The sequence below is a fragment of the Neovison vison genome, chromosome 2 (assembly GCF_020171115.1).
Source record: "Neovison vison isolate M4711 chromosome 2, ASM_NN_V1, whole genome shotgun sequence".
NCBI lineage: Eukaryota > Metazoa > Chordata > Mammalia > Carnivora > Mustelidae > Neogale > Neogale vison.
In genome coordinates, this window is record NC_058092.1 from 79,561,995 (window position 1) to 79,586,551 (window position 24,557).

The window sequence follows — 24,557 nt, forward strand, 5'->3', positions numbered from 1 at the left end:
GGGAGAGTCTTCTCACCTAGGCAGAAGCAAATTTGTGCAAACGAAAAGGGAAAAAAGAAACTTTTCTCAGCTCTTACATAGCATCTCATTTAATTTCCTGCCACAGTTTCTTCCAAAAAGGTGAGAGTTTTCTTTTTAATCTTCCTTCTTACATCTGAGAAATTTTGTGTGGGGAGTAAATTTGCTATTCTATTTTAGCTGGATGAAGGGAGGGAAGGGCAATTCAGCAATCTTCATTTATTCACTGAACATACTGACCTGTAAGTGCCTTACAGTTCTCAATATAATACATAAGACTCCTAACCTTTTGGAGCTTGAGATGTGGTCAGAATTCTAGAAGGGTGATGAAAAAGAGGTGCTATAATGACAAAGGTAAATGGGATCTGAAAGAAGAATGTAATTTTAAGATGCAGAAAGATCTACAGTAGTAGAGATTTTAAAGCCTTAGTTTTTATTATATTAATATGTACTTTAATACATAATGATTGTATGTGTTAATGGTTAATAATAAAATGTGGCCTTTTATCACGATTTTTATGGGTAAAGGTTATTTAGTAGAGAATTCACAACTCTAGAGATACTCACAAGTTGAAGAAAGAAAAACTTTTCTTCATGTATTTCTGAGTTAACTTGCCAAATGCGATTTTGATCTCTATGATTGTGATGCGAATGTCTGTGTTTTTTTAATTTTATAACCATTGTGAATGGGAGAAGGAGATAACCTTTATTTGGTAATAAATTGCCATTAAGAAAATATGAATGACTATAATGATACCAATTTTGTCAGATTTCCAGAGATTGTAACTTGATTTTATAGGTTCAAACAGCTCATCTTGAAATTGATCTATGAGTTAGAAATTACAGTATGATATAATTAAAAGGTCTTTGGATCCTGATGACTTAGGTTCAGATCTTGTTGCCACCATTTACAGTTTATGTGACCTTTAGCAAATTATTTATTTTACCTTATTTTTAGTTTGTTTTAACTTGAACATGGAATAACAGTGTTTAATGTGCACTATTGTTAGAAAGATTAAATGTGCTTAAAAAAGGGGAACTATTGAACTTTCTATTTCCTTGGCTTTACACTGGGGAGAAACTCATTGTAATTGGGTTTTTGTTTTGTTTTAAATTACCATGAAAGATTGCACAACATTTGAGATAAATAGAAAAATAATAGAGTTGAATTCTATTAATGTGAGAGTATTTTGACACCACAGATTCTTTCTGGCAAGGTACAAGAAATACACTTCTTTTTTTAAGAAATGGAATCTAGTTCATCAGAGTACTGTAAAAAAGACAATGAAGAAGAAAGTTTGCTTGCAAATGTTGCTTCCTTAAGACATGAACTGAAGATAACAGAATGGAGTTTACAGAGTTTAGGGGAAGAGTTATCCAGGTACGTAAGTAAAATCACATATGCACTTCAGAATATGACTTTAATTTATGAATGTAAAATGTATGAAGTTCATTATTATATATTGTGTTTTAATAGAATAGAATAGGAAATAATCTATAATCTTTAATGTAATTCTTGGTTTAGGAAAGAAAATAGAAGTGTTAGAGAAGTGTTTATACATTAAATAAACACCTGTGCTATATTAGTACTCAGAGTATAAAATATGTTTTGGGCTTAATTAGTCTTTTATTATTATGACTACTTTTTGAATCTTAAGTAATTCTAGCATAGAGTCTCTAAACTACACAGATTGTTCGTTAAAACTCATTACAATTTATTAAGAATTTTAGTTGAGACATTGCTCTAAGTTCATAACTGAATGTGATTTCCATCACAACTTCAGGTGCTTTTCTTTCTGTTTTCTTGTTCAATGTATAGAAATTTGGAGTGAATACTTAAATTAGGAACTAAAATGGATTTTTCTTTTTTCTCTAGTGTTAGTCCAAGTGAAAATTCCGATTACGCTTCTAATCTCTTAAGACCTGAAAAACTCATTCTGGAAGATCTTTCTCAGCCTAACCAGCTTGGACTTTTGAATCACATACCTTATAAAAAAGTTTGTAAAATGCCCACTGGCAGTACTGATTTTCAAAAAAAGCCAAGAGATAAGGTTATTGTTTTTAGACCTGTCTACTTAAAAGTAACTTTAGTTTCAGACCTGTTTACTTAAAATACCTTTCCTTTGAGTTTTTTCTTTAAATATCTGTTTATGTTTTCCATAGTCTTTTACCATTGTGCTTAAGACTCTTGAATTTAAATATGATGGTTCTTATTATGTCCTAACAAGAAAGTAGTTGCTGTGGTGTATTACTGTATTTTTAGACTTCTATATTTATTACCTTTTTGCAATTAAATGTTTTGTTTTCCCAAGTAAATGGTAACCCCTGTGATTTTTGGCACTATACATAATAAGAAATCAGTTATTTATTAAGTGGTTAAAATATATTTAGAATATTTAGCCTGGGTTATCTGCTATATGATAGTGTAGCACTGTTCTCTTTTCATTATCCCTAAATTTTGTGGATGATCTTAGACATCTTTACTGGTCTGGAACATTTTCCTTCTGTCTTTTTTTTTTCAGTCCTATTATCTACCTCCTTGTGTTTACCTTTCTTCCTTATTCAACCCTTCAATCTCCCTTTCCAATCTCCTTTTCCTGTTCTCTATTATCTCACTGCCAGCACACATGCATGCGTTTGTTTGCATATGCACATCATAATCTTCTTTCATAAAAATGTGCTCTTCCCACTTCAGGAAGCTAACAGCTGAGAGGTTTTCTTTTTCTAAGAAAGCTGCTTATGAAGCTTTGTGAGCCTGCAAGTTAGAAAATAAATTCAAATTCCATGTCTTCAAAGACTGTGTAATTCTATGAAATTTGATCTATATTCTAAATCAAATTGCTGATCATTTTTGCTACATATATGCTTTAATTGAAATCATTGTGTTTTACCCTAAACAAAATAAAAAGACTAATGATAAATTGGAGGGGAAAATATTGACAATGCCTATTAAAGACAGAGAGCTAATCTCTTTAACATGGAAAGCTTCTAGGAAGAAGATGAACAACCCAATAGAAAAATGAACAAAAGACATGTATGAAACAGGAAGTTAAAATGGTCTTCAAACAAATAAAAAGGTGTTCAGTCTCATTCATAATAAGAGAAATTCACAGTGAAACTATACTTAGGTACCAGTTCATACCTATCAGATATTTGACACTATATTTTGCAGGTAATATTAGGAGGAGATAGGCATTCTCATACATTGCTGGTAGCAGTGCAGAATGATACAGTCCTTTATGGAAGGGCATTTGGTAATGTTTCCCCAAATCACACATGCTCTTATCCTTGACTTGAGAATCCCACTTGTAGAAAGGTACATGACAGGTATGCCTGCATAAGTACAAAAGGAGACTTTGTCATAACAGATTAGAAATACCTCAAGTGCCTTTCTCAGGGGATTGGTTGAATAAACATGCAGTGGAAACTGCAGCTCAGGTGGGGAGATGAAAGGAGTTTCTAACTATCTTGATTATGGAGAGATTGGCAAGATATATTTAAAAAAATGCAAGGTACAGAATGATGTATATAGAATGCTAGTTTTTGCATAACTCACTGTGAGGGTGGGTAATTTGTATTGCTTGCAGATGAAGGTGGAAACACGAGAAGACTATGTTTAAGGCCTAACTTAGCTTTCCTATATAGGCAGTTCCCCATTATTATTATTATTATTATTATTATTTAGGATTTTATTTTTTACTTGAGATAGAGAAAGCATGAGTAGCAAGAGGGGCAGACTCCCTGCTGATCAGGGAGCCCAGTGCGGGTCTCAATCCCAAGACCCTGAGGTCATGACCTGAGCCATAGGCAGACACTCAGTCACTCAAGCCACCTAGATGCCTCAGTTCCCTAATGTTTTTTCTGTATGGTTGGTGTTATACAAAAATTTATAAATAAGAAAATTAAAGGGGTGTTTGGGTGGCTCTGTTAGTTAAACAATTTGACTTCCACTCAGGTCATGATCTCAGAGTCCTGGGATGGACCCTCATGAGCCTCATGTTGAGCTCTGCTTCTCCCCCATCCCTCTCTTCCTCTCCCACTGCTTGTGCTTGCTCTCTCCCGTCTCTCACACTCAAATAATTAAAATCCTAAAAAACCCACTTGTTAAATGGTTACTTACCTACTAAAAATGGGAATGAGGCTTCTGCGTATACTTTTTATATAGTTTTGACTTGAATTGCATATTACTTTTTTAAGAGTGAAATCATGTCTTAAAAACCTCAACCCTCATGAAAATAAAAAGAATTTCTTATAAAATATATATTCAGATGTATAACAAAAATGTGTATAAAGAATTTGTTTATTATCCATTTTGTTGATTTATTAACCATTTTGTCATTTGGATTCTTTCCATTATCTCTTATGGACAAGGTAGGTATGAATAATTCTTATATTTACAAGTGTAAAAGTTTTAGGTTTATACCCAGGACTAATATTGTTGAGTGTTAGCGTCTTCAACTTTACTGGATAATACCAAGAACTTTCCCAAATTGTACCATTGTTTTTTAAGCTATGCTTATTTATGTCTATATTCACCAGCAGTGGAGGAGAGAGCTGATTGTCCCACACAGCCTCACCAGCACTCACTAAACATCTGAACTCATTTTCTGAGTTAGTCATTTTACTGACAGTTGTTCATCATTTTCCATTACCTAAAAGGCTTAATGAAAGAATCCAAAATAGATTGCTCTTTTTAATTTTTCAGATGTCTTTTTCATCTGCCCCCGTGGATCACGAGATCAGAAATCTTCGAGAGAAACTTAACAAACTCAGGCAACAGAATGCTTGTTTGGTCTCACAGAATCATTCTTTAATGACTAAAATGGAATCTGTCCACTTTGAATTAACACAGTCAAGAGCAAAAGTATGTTTTTTGAAGTGGTGACTATGGCAATGGAAAGTACTTTGAATCATTTTAAGATTTAGAATTGGAAAAATAGTCCATGTATTGGCTTAATGTGTTACATATAATAAATTTTATAATGATAATATAGGATCAACATGGAATGTTGGAGTCTAATTTACGTGAGTTTAATATCTGCAAATGATTTAGGAGAGATTGTATTTACATAAGTCAGCGCTTCTTAAAATCTTAAGATTACCAATTCATGTGGTTTTATTTTTATAGAGAAAATATAGCTTATTTATCTTCCTTTTTAAACTAATACATTCCCATTGTTGAAACTTTGAAAATAGAAAAGGGGAGAAAGATCACCCAGTTTCCACCAATGAGAAACTACTTTACTGGCTTATTACATAGTTGAATCCAGACTGTTCGAATAGTTTTCTTTTTTCCTGTGTTTTTTAACTTCGTGCATAGTCTGAGCATTTTCTTTTTATAAGATTTTATTTATTTATTTGACATCGTGAGAGAGATCACAAGTCTGCAGAGAGAGAAGGGGAAGCAGGCTCCCCGCTGAGCAGAGAGCCCAATGCAGGTCTCAGTCCCACGACCCTGAGATCATGACCTGAGCCAAAGGCAGAGGCTTAAACTTCTGAGCCACCCAGGCAACCCTGAGCATTTTCTGATGGATAGTCCAAGCATTTTCTAATATATTTACTTGGCTTCTCCACTGATCATTTTTTTAATCGTAGCTTTGTTTCCTTATGTGATTATGCCATAATTTAATTAATAATTCTCCTTTTAAGTGGCTATTTTTTTTTTAAGTAATCTCTACACCCAAAGTGGGACTTGACCTCATGACTCCCAAGTTGAAGAGTTTCATGCTCTACAGACAGCCAGCCAGGCGCCTCTAATGGTTTCCTATTTTTTGCTGTATGATTGTAATTATATAAAAAATTAGAAACCAAAATGTCCAATAATAGAGGGATGGTAAATTACAATATATCTATGTAAGGGATTGCTACAAAGCTTTTTTTGAGGTTAAATAAATCCATTCTAAGATCCAAAGTTAATAATATATGAAAAGGCACCTAGAACCTGCATAAAGCATTCAAAAACTGTTACCTAAAATATTGAGTGGTAGAGGAACATTACAGAGCAACACACATAGGCAGGGTGATCCCAGTTTTGCTTTTTATTAAAAGAGCAAATGTGTGTATATGTTTGTGTTTATGTATATAGGTATATATAACATATATAAGAATAGAAAGACTGCACTCCATATTGTTGATAATTTTGAGAGGGATTGGATTGTCTTGTCTCCAGCGAGGCTTTCACTATTTACTTTTATATTTGTATTGTTTTAAGTAGTAGGGTTATGGGAGATCCTTATTTTTCTTTTGTGTGTTTTATTTTTTTTTTAATTTTTAAATTTAATTTTATTTTTACTTTTCAAAGATTTTTATTTATTTGACAGAGAGATAGAGAGCACTGGTAGGCAGAGTGGCAGTCAGAGGGAGAGGGAAAAGCAGGCTGTCTGCTGAGCAGGGAGCCCAATGCAGGGTTCGATCCCAGGATCCTGGGATCAGGACCTGAGCCCAAGACAGACACTTACCTGACTGAGCCAGCTCTTTTGTATATTTTAAACAAAAAGTGCTATTGGAGATAATTCCAGCCTAAGAAGAAAAAAAATACTCCAATGAACAAGAAACTTTTTTGTATTTGGGATTATTTCTAGGATAGAATTTTAGAATAACCAAATTACAGGGAAAATTTTTTTTCAAGATTTATTGTACTCTGCATTCAGTATTATACTGAGGTTTTGTTTTTTTTTACATTTTATTTTTTTGAGGGGAAGTATTTTGTTTTTCTTGATTTCTCACAAGGTTACCTTTCACTATGTTTGTTTGCTATGTAATTTGTTCACTTTTTTTTTTTTTTAAAGATTTTATTTATTTATTTGACAGACAGAGATTACAAGTAGGCAGAGAGGCAGGCAGAGAGAGAGGAGAGGAAGCAGGCTCCCTGCTGGGCGGAGAGCCTGATGCTGGGCTTGTTCCCAGAACCCTGGGATCATGACCTGAGCTGAAGGCAGAGGCTTTAACCCACTGAGCCACCCAGGCTCCCCTTGTTCACCTTTTTTGTTTATTAATTGTTTTAACTTTTCTACCAACTATAGATTTTTTTTAAGTCATAGAAGCTTAATTATTTAAAGGCAAAGGGATATTAAGAGAATTTTACTAATAACTACCAAACCAAAACAGCATTTTGTTCCTTTCTTTTAGTATGTAGAAACACCAGTGGTTATTTATTGTATGTAACAGGAGAATTATTTATAATTATAAATAATTTATAATTATTTATATTTTATATATAAAATATATATTTATATTTTATATTATATTTTATATTTTACTTACCATGTCAGCATTTTCTACATTTTCTACATTGCCTAACAAAATGTTTTTTAGGGAGACTCCCTTTCCTAGGGCAGGTCTTAGCTTTTGCTGTTGCATATATACCACTATTGGAAATCTTGGGCTGAAATTCCTCATTGTGTCAACCAGTATATTCATAATTTATCTTTCCCAATGTTTGTTACACTTTTGGAGCCAGGCATCCTGCTCTTCCCAGCTTATTGCCCCTCAGGCCTGCTGTCCGACTGCTCTCCTGAGACTCGTCTTTGATATTCTAGGTTGGATCTACTGTCCCTGGATCCTGTGTCTTCTTCTTTTCTTGGTTTACTCTTTCTTTAAGTGGAACATATTTTTCTACTAACCCCCCCCAGCATGTCCGAAATGTCCTAATTTCTCCCCTACATTTGATTTTAGGTTGAAAATTATTTTGCCTCAGGATTTCTAGGACATTGCTTACTTGTCTTCTATCTTTTGCTGCTTCTCTGAAAAGTCCAATGCCATTGTGAATCAGTTTTCTTAGCATGTAATTTTTTCCATTGTTTTTCCTTTTATGGTAGTTTTAAGTATATGTGCTGCTGAAGCGAGCACATTATGTTAGTTTTAAGGATCTTCCCTCTTTCCTTGGTGTTTCAGAATTTCAGAATGACATGTCTTTCAGTAGACCTTTTTCTTCAGGCTGAAATCTTGTGTTCTTTAGTCCTGGAAATTTTTCTTATGCAATCTCTTCAGTAATATTCTTCCCTCTGTTTTCTTCTGTTTTTCCTCTTAGGTGATCACCTCTACTGGCCCTCTAACTCTTTCAACCTTATAATTTATTAAGTTTTTTTCCCCTCATGTTTTCTATCTCCTTGTCTTCCTGTGATACTTTTTTTTTTAAATTTTATTTATTTATTTATTTGACAGACAGAGATCACAAGTAGGCAGAGAAGCAGGCATAGAGAGAGAGAGGAGGAAGCAGGCTCCCTGCTGAGCAGAGAGCCTGACTCGCCTGATCCCAGGACCGTGGGATCATGACTGGAGCCGAAGGCAGAGGCTTTAACCCATTGAGCCACCCAGGCACCCCCTGTGATACTTTTTAAGAGATTTCTCAAAACTATCATCTACCTGTGTTAAATCATTTTTTAGCTTTCATATTTTTTCATTTTCCAGAGCTTTTCCATATTCTCTAATTCTTTGCTTTGTATTGAATAATATCCTGATGCATCCTCACTTAGTTTTCTGCAGATTTAATGATGTGTGTGTGTGTGTGTGTGTGCATGCATATTTGCCTTGCTTGCTGCCAGTTGCCTCTTTGTTTTGGCCTCTGACTTATAGGTTAGAAATGTTTTTGCAGATGTTAGTGTTTTAGCTATTTATATTTAAGAGAAAGGCACTTAAATTTTGTTTAGAAGCTCTGTGTATGAAGGTGAAGTTTGAAGTCCACTGAGCTTTATATGTTGGTGATACCTGGGGAGATGGCTCTTTTTTTTTTAAAATATTTTATTTATTTGACAGAGAGAAATCACAACCAGGCAGAGAGGCAGGCAGAGAGAGAAGGAAACAGGCTCCCCGCTGAGCAGAGAGCCCGATGCGGGGCTCGATCCCAGGACCCTGGGATCATGACCCGAGCTGAAGGCAGAGGCCTTAACCTACAGAGCCACCCAGGCGCCCCGAGATGGCTCTTTTGTAGGGAGATACCTTAGCTCTTTCATCCAGTGTCAGTATGTGAAGTCTTTTTCTTTGGAGCTGTTGAATTTCTCCAGCAAAGAATCCTTTAATTTCCCACCTGTGGGATAGCCCTAAATCAGATGAAGTAAGTAGTTGGAAACTGACCATTTTATATTAATCAATTTGTTTATTTATAAATACTTCATCCCTGCTCATCATTCTACATAGTTTCCCAGAGTTCTAAACTTTTCCTGTTCAATTTCCCTAGGTAATAAATTTTCTCTCTCTTCCTGATAGGCCATCATTTAATTGTTGGTGTTTTAAGAATGGGAAAAGGAGTGTTGACTTACCGACAGAGATTTTGAGCTATACTCCAGGTTTTCTTTCCTGGACCTATGCTTTTCTGTATTTTCTAGGTTTTCTCTAGTAAGCATGTATCCTAAAATAAGGTCTTAAATTGTAAAAAGATTCAATAGGTATTCTTTTGTTTACTTTTTTATGATTTGATCTTTATATTTAATTTTCTGATTTATGTGAAGTTTATCTTCTTGGATGTTGTCAGTAGAGATTCTCCACCCTCAACCCCAAATAGCTAATCAGTTATCTTGGAATATTAAGAATAGATAGGGTGAGCTTCACATAGACCAGTGATTAGGGAGTTATATTGGACACCCTCATCAGTCAGAAAAAGAAACAAAGTACCAATTAGATTAATTTATCTTCTGACACGAAGTGCTCTAAAACTTATTTTGTTGTTGTTTTAGGTTTCTATGCTTGAATCTGTTCAACAACAGGCAGCCAGTGTGCCAATCTTAGAAGAACAGATTATAAATTTAGAAGCAGAAGTTTCAGCCCAAGATAAAGTTTTGAGGTAAGTATACTTTTTTAAGGCTTTAAAATTTTTATTTCTTCTGCTTTTTGGTATATCTTGTGAAATCTGTACCCCAATAAATCTGTAGTGTCCTGTAGACTGTCTTAGAACTTAAGGAATCTGTTCTACAATCCACCATACCTCCTCTTGGCTCCAGGATGCGTGATGTTTAAGGGGGCTAAAAAAGACTAAATATTAGCTGAGATGGTTATTTACATGCTTTTATTGAAAATGAACTCGTTCATTTCTTGCCTCACGTAGTAGTACATACTGGTGCTTCAGTGGGAGGTCAAGAAATAAAATAGAAGGAATCAGGCACCTTATAATTTATCCCCTTCTTCTGCTTTGAATAAAATGAGAGCTGTATGTGTACTAAATAGCCCATTACTTCATTTTGATGATTCTCAAAGTGTAGTTCTGAGACCAGCAATATTAGCATCTTCTAGGAACTTATTAAAATTGTAGGTCTCAGGGGCACCTGGCTGGCACAGTCATCTGACTCTTGGTTTGGCTCAAGGTTGTGATCTTGGTTGTTAGTTTGAGCCTTGTGTCAGAATCTCTGCTTGAGATTCTCTCTCCCTCTCCCCCATCTCCCTCTCTCTAGAATAAATAAATAAATAAATAAATAAATCTTTCTAAAAAATTGTAGATTTCAGGTTCTGTCTCAAATTTACTGAATTACAAATTCTAAGAGATGAGACCCAGCAATCCATGTTTGAATAAATCCTGCAGGTCATTCTCATTTACCCTAAAGTAATTTTTCATTACCATCAGTCTTGTAATTTCTTTGTATTACAAGGTATTTTGTATTTTTAGTTGTTGTGAGTTTGTTCATGTTCTGTTCATTGATGGTATATAGGAAGGCTATTGCTTTTTGTATAATAATTTTGTAATTAGAACTATTTGTCATAATCTTTTATTCTAATTTATCATTTGTAATAATTTATCATTTTTGTAATTAGAACTATTTGTCATAATATTTTATTCTAATAATTTATCATTTTGAGTCTCCTGGATTTTTCAGGCATCTAATGATAATATCAGCAAAAGAAAGAAAATATTGTCTTTTCAAAATTTATACTTACTACTTTTCATTTTTCTTTTTGTAGCTGTTCGAGGAATCATTGAATATAGTGGTGATAATAGTCATTCTTTTTTTTTTTTTAAATTTTATTTATTTGTTTGACAGAGAGATATCACAAGTAGGCAGAGAGGCAGGCAGAGAGAGAGAGAGGAGGAAGCAGGCTCCCTGCTGAGCAGAGAGCCCGATGCGGGACTCGATCCCAGGACCCTGAGATCATGACCTGAGCCTAAGGCAGCGGCTTAACCCACTGAGCCACCCAGGCGCCCCAATAGTCATTCTTATCTAGTTTCTGGACTATATGGTTATGCTTCTAGTATCTGACTATGAAATAGGATATAAGCTGTTTTTTCAGATATATGTATTATTTCATTCCTTATAAAGATTCTTAGTAGACAGATGATGAATTTTGTCTCTCTCTTATTAAATAATGGTTTCTCTTACCTCAGTGATTTAAAATGATAGAATTCTTAGTATTGAGCTATTCTTGCATACGTGGAATAATCTCTTTAATAGCCTTTTAAAAAATTTTATTGGGATGTCTGGGTGGCTCAGTTAGTTGAGCATTGGGCTCTTGGTTTCTGCTCAGTTCATGACCTCATGGGTGGTGAGATGAACACCACCCCCACCCCCGTCTGGCTCTGCAGGGAGTCTGCATGAAGGTTCTCTCCCTCTGCCCATCCCCCCACTTGTACACACATGCATGTACACACTGTCTCTCAGTAAATAAATCTTTAAAAAAAATATATATCCTTTATTTAATAGGGCGGCCGAAGATAAGTTAGAGCAGAGCCAGAAAATGGTGATTGAAAAGGAGCAGAGTTTGCAGAAGTCCCAAGAAGAGTGTATAAAGTTAAAGGTGGACTTACTTGAACAAAGTAAACAAGGAAAGAGGTATGTGTTTTCAAAGCAAATTTTCAAACAAATTGTTTTTATAGAAGGAAAAAGAATATATTACCTATTTAAAATCATAGCTAATTTTTTTTTTTTAAAGATTTTATCTATCTGACATACAGAGAGATCACAAGTTGTCAGGGAAGCAGGCAGAAGGGGGCGGGTGGGGGGGAGCAGACTACCCTGCTGAGCAGAGAGCCCAGTGCGGGGCTTGATCCCAGCACCCTGAGATCATGACCTGAGCTGGAGGCAGAGACTTAACCCACTGAGCCACCCAGGCGTCCCATAAAATCATAGCTAATTTTTAAAGTGAAAAAATTTAAGTAACCCGGTGGTAGGATAATTTAATGTTCTTTTTGTCTATTAATTTTTTTTTCATTTTCTATTAAAAACTTCATATTACTGGCATTCTGGATTGGGATTAGAAACTTAATAATGATAGTCAGTATATTGATATTTACTTATTTCTGAAACTAAGGTTTAAAACTACATAAAATTCATGAGGAAGTGTAGTTGGATCTTCCTTTAGGAACACATAAGTAATGCAGAAGTATTTATTTTATATAAACTCGTTTTAAGATAAAGTTTTGTAAGTAGCATTGACTAAGGAACCATTAACTCTTAATGTCAATTAACTTGTAAATGGATAGGATTTTTTAAGTTTAATAATATTTTCTAATATCATTATATAATTATAGCAGTTTTACACAGAGTAAAGTGATAATCTGCATTTTGATCTTCAAAAAAAATTTTTTTTTCTTGGGGCTCCTGGGTGGCTTAGTCCCTTAGACATCTGACTCTTGGTTTCAGGTCAGGTCATGATCTCAGGGTAATGAGATCAAGCCCCTTGTTCAGTTCCATGCTCAGGAGGGGCCTGCTTGAGATTCTCTCTATCCCTCTCCCTCTGTCCCTTCCCCACTCACATGCTTGCACACACACTCTCTCAAATAAAAAAAAATAAAATAAAATCTTTAAAAAGCTTTTTTTTCTTTTTTGAGTTTTTATTTAAATTCCAGTTAGTTAATGTACAGTGTTAATACTAGCTTCAGGTGTAGAATTTAGTGATTCATGACTTAAATACAATACAAGTGCCCCCCTAAATACCCATCACCTATTTAACCCATCCCCTACCCACCTCCCCTCCATCAACCCTCAGTTTGTTTTCAGTAGTTAAGGGTCTGTTTTATGGTTTGTCCCCCACCCATCCATGTTCATCTGTTTTGTTGCTTAAATTCCACATATGAATGAAATCATTATGGTATTTGTCTTTTTGTGACTGACTTATTTCGTCTGGAGTAATACTGTCTAACTCGGTCCATGTCATTGCAAGTGGCAGGATTTCATTCTTTTTGGTGACTGAAGAATATTCCATTGTATATACATACTGCATCTTCTTTATCCATTTATCAGTTGATGGACATTTGGGCTTTTCCCATTATTTGACTGTTGTCGATAATCAAAACATTGGGGTGCACGTATCTCTTCAAATCAGTATTTTTGTATCCTTTGGGTAAATAGCTAGTAGTGCAATTGCTGGATCGTAGGAAAGTTCTATTTTTTAACTTCTTTTTTTATTTAAAGTAGACTCCATGCCTAGTGTGGAGCCCAGCACGGAGCTTGAATTCACAACCCTGAGATCTAGACCTGAGGTGAGATCATGACTCAGACGCTTAACTGACTGAGCCACCCATGAGCCTCTATTTTTAACTTTTTGAGGCACCTCCATACTGTTTCCAGAGTGACTGCATCATTTGGCAAGGTTGTGGAGAAAGGGGAACCCTCTTACACTGTTGGTGGGAATGCAAAAAATTTTTTATTTTCAAAAAAGGTATACCATGATAAAATAAGGTTTTGAAGGAAGTTTTTTTTTAAGAAAATATTTTTTGAAAAGTTGTCATAAATAAGTTAAATATTTGTTTGCATGTGCATTTAAACTTCTAAAAACCACTTGAAATCTTTAAGTCATTTTTCCTTAAGCTTGGAAGAACATTTTCCCACAGTATTTGGTTAGTATAGTTCAAGTTTCAGTATATATTTGGATGGCACTATTACTTTATGGAAATATTTAGGTTTTGGAGTCAACCAGATTTTATTTCTCAGTGGCTCTGTTATCTTGGGCAAACTGTTTGACCTTCTGGAGCTTTAGTTTGTTCATCTGCTAAATCAAGATGATAGTATATCTTTGTGAGGATTAAATGAGAAAAAAGAAATGTAAGGTGCCTCTTAATAAACACTAACAAATGTGGCTATTTTAAGTGTAAACTGTGGGTTTAAACATTCTGAAATTAAGACATATTCAGATAAATTTTTACTTACTCAGATAAACATTTTGTATATGGTTATTTGAAATAAAGAAATGATAATACACAAAGACTAGCTTCATAATATAGCTAAGAAAAAGTACAGAGGAAGAATGACTGGTTATCTCTGTAAAACTTAAAAAAGAGATAATTTTTATGGAAGGGTGTTGACTTTGCTTTCATACATTCTGGACAAGGCATGGAAGTATGAAAGCATCACTGCTAAGAATAGTAGGGAGTTTTTTTGTACGTATAAATGGATAGATATAGTAGGAAATGAGGCAAGAAATTGTTAGGCCAAAGTATTTGTGTTTTAATCTGGAGAGCACATATAGGCAATTGATATTTTTAGGTAGAGATATGACATCTAAATTTTTTTTTAAAGATTTTATTTATTTATTTGACAGAGAGAAATCACAAGTAGGCAGAGAGGCAGAGAGAGAGAGAGGAGGAAGCAGGCTCCCTGCTGAGCAGAGAGCCCGATGCGGGACTCGATCCCAGGACCCCAAGATCATGACCTGAGCCAAAGGCAGCGGCTTAACCCACTGAGCCACCCAGGTGCACCGACATCTAAATTTTTGAGAACTTTTTGAAACTCCATCCATCTAGAATGGATGTTGGCATTCTAAAATTGGAATCTTTGCAAAGACTTGAAGATTAATCATAATCATAATGGGTTAGAAAACTAGTGTAAAGGAAAAGATTGTTTAGCTTTATGCTGTTTATGAGAGACATACCCAAAATATAAGGACACAGAAAAATTGAAAGCAAAAGAATTAGAAGAAATATTTTAGGCAAATAGTCACTAAAACAAAGTAGATATAGCTATATTAATATCACACAAAATAGATTTAAGTGCAACAAGCATTACTAGAGTTAAAATTACTCTTATAGGGGTGCCTGGGTGGCTCAGTTGGTTAACTGTCTGACTCTTGATTTCTGTTCAGGTCATGATCTCATGGTTGTGAGATCCAGGCCTGTGTCAGGCTCTGTGCTGGGTGTGGAGCCTGCTTAAGATTCTTTCTCCCCCTCTCCCTCTGCTCCTCTCCCTGCCCCAAACCTCTCTCCCCCTCTCAAAAAACAAACAAACAAACAAACAAAAAAGGCTCGTATATAATGTTTAAATAACCCTTAAGCAGAAGCCCTAAAGATTCTGAACTTGTGTGAGTCTAATAGTAAAATTTCAAATAAAATGAACAAATCTGTAATCATATAGGGAACATTTTTACACATTACTAGGAATTGTTAGGTGAGTAACAAGAAAGCTAGAAGTTGAAGAGTTCAATGACAATTAACAATCTTGATCTCATGTGTATATATGGAAACCTATACCCAACAGTTTGAAAATTCACATTCTTTTAAGCACTTCTAGAATATTTATAATCTCTCACCTCACTGTGCCAAAAGTGTGAGTTTCAACAAACAACAAAAGATTGATATGTTTTATGTATTGCTTTCTCAGACTGTTGTACAATTAAATTAGAATGTAATCCCCCAAATCATGTATGTTTGGAAATTTAAAGCCAGCCTTCTTGATACTTATGGAGCATTGAAGAAATTAGATAAAGATTAGAAAGCTCTTGAAGAGGAGTGATATAAAAAAATAATCATAGCTCATGGGCTGCAGCCAAAGATACTCTTTTATTATTATTATTATTATTATTATTATTATTATTACATTCAGTTAGCCAGCATATAGTACATTTGATGTAGTGGTCAATGTTTCATTAGTTGTGTATAACACACACACACCCAGTGCTCACCATCACACATGCCCTCCTTAATACCCATACTCTCCCTTCTATAACCCTTAGTTTGGTTCCTGGATCCAGAGTCTCTCATGGCTTGTCTCCCTCTCTGATTTCTTTCCATTCACTTTTCCTTCCCTTCCCTTATGATCCCCTGCACTATTCCTTATGTTCCACATATGAGTGAAATCATATGATAATTGCCTTTCTCTGCTTGACTTATTTCACTCAGCGTAATCCCCTCCAGTTCTATCCATGTCAATGCAAATGATGGATATTCAGCCTTTCTAATGGCTGAGTAATAGTCCATTGTATATGTAAACCACATCTTTATCCGTTCATCTGTTGAAGGGCATCTTGGCTCCCTCCACAGTTTGTCTATCGTGGACATTGTTGCTATGAACACTGGAGGTGCAAGCACCCCTTCTTTTCACTACGTCTGTATAACCAAATAAATTCTTAGAGGAAAATTTTTAGCCTCCTATGTGTATGTTAAATTAATATATGAGTGAGAATGAATGAGTTAAAACATCCAATTTATATAGTCAAAAAAAGGACAGTAGAAAAAAGAGCATCACAAGAAAAATAAAAATAGAAGTATTGTAATAATAAAAGATGAAATGGTGGAATAGAAAACAAGAAAACAATAGAATCACAAAAACCTAAATCTGGTTCTTTTCATAATGACCAAACTAATGGGTACCAGATAAGATTAATCAAGGAGACAAGGCACAAAAGCAATACTGGGATTGAAAAGGAACTTCTAAATTACAGATTTAGCTATGATTTAAGAAATAAGACCAAATACTATGAACCATTGTAGTATGATAAATATGAAAACTTAGACTGAATAAATGACTTTTTAACAAAATATAATTTAACAGAATTTAAGAATAAATTGAAAGCGTGAATTGATATATAGCCATTATATATATTGAATCAATAGTTAAAAATTTGCCTACAAGAAAGTAAACCAAAGAAAACAATGGTGATGACAAAAGGAAACATGCCCATTATGGCTCACAATATCAAGTTTTGGCAAAGTTGTGGAGCCCTTGGAATTCTGATATGCAGGTTATGCAGGGGGCCATTGAGGGGAAGCTTCAGGGTTTGTCAGGAGGCAGAGAGAGTTGGGAGAAAAATATGAGCAGGAGAAGTTATTGTGGTGTCTGTGAGAAGGAGCAGTTAAGGCAGGGTCAGCAGGTTTAGGTTTGGTAGTATAAATAATCTCAATGGACTGAGTGTAAGACTGTCCTGAGTTGTCTAGTACCTGGTCCTGAGGTAATTAGGACAGGGGATTATTGGCCATGAGTATAAGAGCCAAAGACTGGAGTGAGGAACCGGCTCTGGGGCTAATTAGTTCGTTTATGAAAGGTAAACTTCCAGGTGAGTAATTTCCTATCTTGAAGAATTGGCTAACCCTGGGAGGGCCAGTCTTCCTAGGATCTGTAAGGTCCCACATATAAAAATGTCAGAATAGAAGGACATACTTAATCTGATAGAGAAAGTTATAAAATGTTACTGAAAATTTTAAGAAAGACCTAACTAATGAAGTATATATCAGAGATTGCTTTGGCAGCACATACTAAAATAAAACTATATATACTATTTTTTTCTGGAAGGGAGCCTAATATAAAATTGTCAGTTTTTCCCAAAATAATTGATACATTTAATACAATTTCAATCAGTATCCCAAAAGATTTTTGGTAAACCGTATTGAACTGACCCTGAATATCATATGTAAGAACAAAGGTCTAAGAATAAGGGAGACAATTTTGAAGCTGTAGACCAAAGTGGAGGACATGCCTGTAGATACCAGGACTTCTCAAGTTTATGAATTAAATTAATGTGTTGTTGGTATAGGAATATCCTATCCATCCCCCCCCCCAAAATTGATTGTATAGAACAGACCCTCTTTAGCAAACAGACACACAAGGGAAACTTGGTATGTAACAGGTGGCATTACAAATCAGGGGAAAGATTCGAAGAATCAGTAAGTTAAGGTGCTGGACAGACTGACATTGTGTATTTCATATGTGGTAGAGTGGAAAGAGTATAATGTCACTTATGTAGTGTGCTCCCAAGAATGAATAGCCTGCATCCACTACTCATGAGGAAACAGGCAAGGCTAAGCAGATGTGTAGCAGCATGCATTCAATGATTACTGGATTTCTCACGTGGGACACATCAGCTGTCTAGAGAATGTGAGAGAACCCTGGTCTGATGTGTTTCTCTCATGGTGAAGCACAAAGCTTGAGAAATAGTAGGTAGTTGTGAAAAGAGAGGGAAGTAGGATGAGAAAAACATGTTGTAATGATAATCTACTTCCAGATAGCTTGAGTGGCTGCTGCACATTTATGCCAGCTTTGGTCATAGGTCATTTAACTTTATACTTGATCACATTAGGAAGTAAAAGAAGGTAGAATCATTCAATCCAGGGCTTCACAGTAAACATAGAATTGTCCACCAGCTTCTGGCAGTTGAAGATCTCATCTTGTGTGACTCTTCAATGGTGTTGTCATTATAGACCTTTGAGTAACCTCTGTGTGTGTGTGTGTGTGAGAGAGAGAGAGAGAAAGGTTTTTTTCTACTTATTAAACAGTGAATGCTCATATTTCCCTATATAAGAAAAAAAAATACTCGCATAGCATGAGTCTAAAATCATGTTTTTTTGTGCACCTTATTTGACATTTAATTTTGTGTCAGTAGTCCGTGTACCCTGGTGGCTGAGAGCAAGGGCCCACCTGCTTCTTAGATTCATACATTGTGTTTACTACTTAGTATATGTGAGGGCGTGCCTTGAGCATACTGTTTAGTCTTTTTAGGTACTAGTTACAGATAAAATAAGGATAATGTCCAATTGAGAGTTGTGACCATTTGATTAGGTATATAAAGCAGCTAAAGCTCTCTGTGGCACATAATATATGTTCAATAAATTCAAACTATTATTGTAAAAAAATTGTCGGTATCATGAAAGACTTAAAAAAAGCTGAGCTATTCTAGATTAAAGAAACTAAAGATAGAAAATAACTAAAAGCGGTATGTGATCCTAGATCAGAAGGAAAAAAAAGATCTATAAAGAACATTAGAATAACTGATAAAACTTACACATGAATTATATGTTAGATAATAGTATTGTAACAATTTTAAATTTCTTGAATTTGATAGTTGTGGTTATATGAGGCAATGTGTGTTTTCTTAGGATACATACTAAAGTATTTAAGGGTGAAGGTTACTAATTTCTCTAGAATGCAGTTCACTACAAAAACATCTCAGGTGAGAGACAAAAGCAGTTATGGCAAAATATCAAAATTGGTTAATCTGCATTAAGGGGTACCTGTTTGCAATTTAAAAAACAAAAAGTTCATAAAATGTTGCTGGGAAAATTCATTATTGATTTTTAATAAATAAATAAGATCCCTGCTTTGTGCTTGTAGGAGTGCTGACAGTCCTGACTCTGTTTTTGGCCCTCCATCTTGTTCATGTTCACTGGATTACCTCTCTTGGGGCTACGCATTCTGGGCCCCTTGAGATTAATATATATAGCTTAGAAATGCCAATCAAGGTAGGGATCGGGGCGGCTTGCATTGGCCTCCCAGGAATCTGTTAAAAATAACATAGTCTTTCCCCTTTCCATGCACAGGTAGGCCACAAGACCTAATTAAAGGTTAGTTCTCAGGTACATGCAAACCCTCTGATCTCACTGTGGTGTCCCCATTTCCTCCCTGCCATGCATCCCCTTGCTTTATAAAATCTTTAGGCTAAGGTCTGGACTTTACAGAGAAGAAGTTTAGATAATAGAAAAACGTTTAGGCGTGGGTATGATACTGATTATATTTCAGCCCAGTAGTCTCAGTTCGATGTGAAAAGTAAGAGGAAAGATCAGGGTTAACTAAGGCAGGGCTTTGTAGTGGTTGGATGTTGTTATTTAGATTTTTATATCTTTTAGATATGTCTTTTGAAAATACCTTCTTGAAAATTTACTTGCCCTTTGCAAAGGTCATAGGATTTATTGAGTATTTTTAATATACTAGACAATGGACTGATTCTGTAATAACTGATCTTTGAGAATTTGTACAGCCTAAGCCACTTCCCATAATCTTTTCCAGATAAAGAAAAAAAAATTGCCAACACATAGGAATGTATATATGTTTCAAAGTTAATGTACTTTATTTTTCATATTGATAATAGTGAGGAAATTTTTTAGTCTCTATTCTTCATTTTGCAGTTTAAGCCTAATATTCTTATTTAGTACTGCTCATTTCTAATTTTTCCTTACAATAAAGTATAGGTTACTTTGGAGTTTCACTAGTCAAATGTAGAACATTCTTTACTTTTATTAATCATCCCTTTTTAAATTTTAGAGCTGAACGACAAAGGAATGAAGCACTATATAATGCTGAAGAGTTAAGTAAAGCCTTCCAACATTATAAAGAAAAAGTGGCAGAAAAACTGGAAAAGGTAAGAAGCAGATGTGCCAATTCAGTGTTTTGTGTTACTGTCTATATCTAAATATAAAAACAGACATAAATAGAATATGTTTGCTTACAACTAAAGCAGGGAATAATTTTTATGACCTCATAATAAAATTGTTGGAATAAAGAATTTATAAGTAGTGGTTAAGGCTGGTGTTCATAATCTTCTTTTAATGAGCAAAAAACTTCTCAAGGAACATTCCTTGAACATTTTCTGCATAGTAGTATAGTGACTTTATTACATTCATTTAATATTTTCAAGTAATAGCACAGGGATTATAAAACCTGTTTGGAGGAAGGCCATATGCTGAATATTCAGATGTTGAGCTCAGAAGGGAGGTCTGGTCAATAGATACTAATGTGAGAGAATTTCATTTTGATTTAATAATTAAAACAGAGGAAGTTAATGATTCTGTTCAAAGAAAGGTAGACAGAAGAAATAATAAAATTTTAATAAGGGGGTGTTTGGGTGGCTCAGTTGGTTAAGCATCTGCCTTCAGCTCAGGTCACGATCCCAGGATCTTGGGATCAAGCCCCACATCAGGCTCCTTGCTCAGTGGGGGACCTGCTTCTCCCTCTGACTGCTGTTCTGCCTACTTGTGCTTGCTCTCTCTCTCTCTGTCAAATAAATAAATAAAATCTTTAAAAAAGAATTTAATAAGAGGGGTGCCTGGGTGGCTTGGTTGGTTAGCTCAGGTCATGATCTCAGGGTCCTGGGATGGAGCCCAGCATCAGGCTCCCCACTGCAGGGGGTCTGCTTCTCCCTCTACCCCCACCCTGCTTTTGTGCTCTCTCTTTACTCTCTTTCTTTCTCTTAAATGAATAAATAAAATCTTTTTTAAAAATTAGAAAAAATAAAAATAAGGACAGATACAATATGATTTCACTCATATATGGAATCTAAAAAAAATGAACAAAAAGCAGTATCAGACCTATAAATAAAGAAAACAAACTGATGGTTCACAGAAAGGGAAGGAGGGTGGGGGAGGGCAAAATGGCTATACCCGTAGGAGGTACAGGCTTCCAGTTAGGGAATGCATAAGTCACAGGGATGAAAGGTACAGTATAGGAAATAGAGTCAATGGTATTGTAATAGTGTTGTGTGGTGTCAGATGGGAACTACACTTGTGGTGAGCATAGCATAATGCATAGAGTTGCAGAATCACTGTGTTAGATATCTGAAACTAATGTAACATTGTGTGTCAACTGTATTTCTTTCTTTCTTTCTTTCTTTCTTTTTAAGATTTTATTTATTTGACACAGAGAAATCACAAGTAGGCAGAGAGACAGGGGTGGGCGGGGGAGCAAGTTCCCCCCTGAGCAGAGAGCCCGATGTGGGACTCCATCCCAGGACCCTGGGATCATGACCTGAGCCAAAGGCAGAGACCCAACCCGCTGAGCCACACAGGCTCCCAACTATATTTCAATGAAAAAAAAAAATTAAAAATCAGGATCTTATTAAGTACTGTCTAAAGTGTAAATTAATCTGGTCACTGTTTTGAAAGCCTTGGAGAAGATCCCCATGGGAATGAAATAGCATAGAAGGGATTTTTTATAAGGTAATATGAAGGAGGTAGAATACTCACTGCGGGGGAATATCCTCAGGGAGAGGGAGGACTTTATACAGGAAAGAAAGAAAAAACACAAGATGCTTTTTCACACTTCTCCTTAGGATTCTCAGTTTCAAACCGTGGTCAGCAGAGCCCTGTAGTAATGTAGATGTAACAGAAAGTGGAGGCAGATCTCTTGAGCCTTCTTCCCCCACCACTCCAACCTGGGTGCTTGACTTTTTTTTTTTTTTAAGATTTTATTTCTGTCTTTGAGAGAGAGAGAAAGAGATTGAGAGAATGAGCAGTGGGGAGGGGCAAATGGAGAAGCAGATTCCCGCTGAGCAGGCAGCTGGATGTGGGGCTGGATCTCAGGATCCTGGGATCATGACCTGAACTGAAGGCAGATGCTTAACTGAGGCCACCCAGGCACCTCCTGGGTGCTTTACTTTTACCTGTTTTAGATTTGATTTCAGTGGGAGTATTCAAGAATACAATAAAATTTCAAGAATTATTTCTCTGGAACATTTGCGGTATAGTTTGCCTTTACTAACTTGATGTAGCATCCCTATATGAGTTGCTTGCCTGTGGCCTGTGAGGCCAGAACACTTGCTTTCAGATGGTAGTACCATTGCCCCTCTTTCACAGGCCTTAACCATTTCTGGACAGATGGTCGAGTCCCCCTCCCTGCCCTTTGTTATTGCTGAGGAAGTTTACTTTGCTCCTTTCACTACAAGACCAGGGCCTTAAACATGTTGAATGTGAATTGTACTCTCATTTTTATTTCTGAAATCACTATTTTTTTTTTTTGGAACACCTAAAATTTATGACCACAGTAGTATGTCAACTTAAAATGAATTATTGTTTTAGGTTCAAGTTGAAGAAGAAATATTAGAGAAAAATCTAATTAGCTGTGAAAAAGAAAATAAAAGGCTACAGGAAAAGTGTGGTCTATATAAAAGTGACCTTGAAATTCTGAAAGAGAAATTAAGGTACAGTATCCTGTTGTGGAAAAAGGATTTTTATGTGGAAATGAAGAAAGAACTGAAACATTATAAGATAGAATATTTGTATGTTGTAATTATGGCCTTAAATTGCATAGAAAGATAGGTTTCGTGACTGAAATTGTTTTCTAGGTAATGTTAGGATTCTTTTTTTTTATTAAATAATTTTTTAATATTTTTTTATAAACATATAATGTATTACTAGCCCCAGGGGTACAGGTCTATGAATCACCAGTTTTACACACTTCACAGCACTCACCATAGCACATACCCTCCCCAATGTCCATAACCCCATCACCCTCTCATGACCCCCCTTTCCCCGGCAACCTTTGTTTTGTGAGATTAAGAGTCTCTTATGATTTGTCTCCCTCCTGATCTCATCTTATTTCATTTATTCTTTTCCTATCCCCCCAACCCCCCACGTTGCATCTCCACTTCCTCATATAAGGAAATTATATGATAGTTGTCTTTCTCTGATTGCCTTATTTCTCTAAGCATGATACCCTCTAGTTCCATCCACGTCATCGCAAATGGCAAGATTTCATTTCTTTTGATGGCTGTATAATATTCCATTGTATTTATATACCACATCTTTATCCATTCATCTGTTGATGGACATCTAGGTTTTTTCCATAGTTTGTGTATTGCGGACATTGCTGCTATAAACATTCGGGTGCTAACGTTAGGATTCTTAACCAATAAAGTATGTTGATATTAATATGCTTGTAAATACAGAGTAATATGATCAACATATTTGCTTTGCATATATTTAGAGAAAATGAACACACACATACTGTCCTTGTAGAGTGACATTAGCTTATTAGTAAAATATGTGTTTTTCAAATCATGATGAATTACTTAGTCCAGACTTCTCATTTCAGAGACATTAAAAATGTGAAATAGGAAACTATGAATGCATTGTGATGTATTTCAGTATTTAATTTTTTATTGTTGAATATTATTCTGCTGTATGGATGTACCACATTTTTGTATCCATTAATCCATTCACCAGCAGTTCTAAAGATTAGATTGGTCTAATGTTTGACATGTTTTTATAGGTGTATGTGGATGTGTGTGGGCGTATATATTTGAAAATAATACTGTTTAGTATTCAGTTAATGGTTGATTACTGTTTCTTAGAGTTATGGCTAATAGTTCATGATTTTTCCTTATATAATTTAAAATTTTCTTGGGCGCCTGGGTGGCTCAGTGGGTTAAGCCGCTGCCTTCGGCTCAGGTCATGATCTCAGGGTCCTGGGATCGAGTCCTGCATCGGGCTCTCTGCTCAGCAGGGAGCCTGCTTCCATCTCTCTCTCTCTGCCTGCCTCTGCATCTACTTGTGATCTCTCTCTATCAAATAAATAAATAAAATCTTTAAAAAACATATTTAAAACTTTCTTGATGTTGCAATATGTTGATTTAGGATTTTGAGTTAGATCTCCTGTCTTACACTTTTCAAAAGAGAGCAGAAATGCTTTGAAGATAATGGAATTGTCCTGCCCTCCTATTTACTGTGAGCACTGGCAAAGTTTCATAACCTTTCTATAGCTTGGTTTCCTTATCTGTAAGCAGAGAATGATAATAGTGCTGCCCACATAAAGTTGTGGGTGCCTGGCGTGCAGAAAGTAGGCACTCAGTAAAGGTGAGCTGGTGTTACTGTTCTAGAATTAAAGCTTTAAAAATATTTAAAAAGTGAGATTAACTAAATATGA

The 24,557-nt window shown here is 35.4% G+C and overlaps 1 protein-coding gene across 6 annotated transcripts in view; it reads left to right on the top strand.

Moving 5' to 3' along the window:
* The window catches only part of CCDC18 (coiled-coil domain containing 18), a 118,461-nt gene continuing 93,904 nt past the window's right edge, over positions 1-24,557 (top strand). For 4 of the 6 annotated variants that reach the window (XM_044238699.1, XM_044238702.1, XM_044238703.1 and 1 more), the window contains exons 1-8: positions 1-120; positions 1,221-1,399; positions 1,895-2,069; positions 4,724-4,882; positions 9,690-9,796; positions 11,643-11,771; positions 20,184-20,280; positions 22,712-22,833. In XM_044238699.1, coding sequence (XP_044094634.1) covers positions 1,266-1,399; positions 1,895-2,069; positions 4,724-4,882; positions 9,690-9,796; positions 11,643-11,771; positions 20,184-20,280; positions 22,712-22,833 — 923 coding nt within the window. In that variant the 5' untranslated portion in view covers positions 1-120; positions 1,221-1,265. The remainder of the gene's footprint in view (positions 121-1,220; positions 1,400-1,894; positions 2,070-4,723; positions 4,883-9,689; positions 9,797-11,642; positions 11,772-20,183; positions 20,281-22,711; positions 22,834-24,557) is intronic. The other 2 variants (XM_044238700.1, XM_044238704.1) reach the window with 2 other exon arrangements.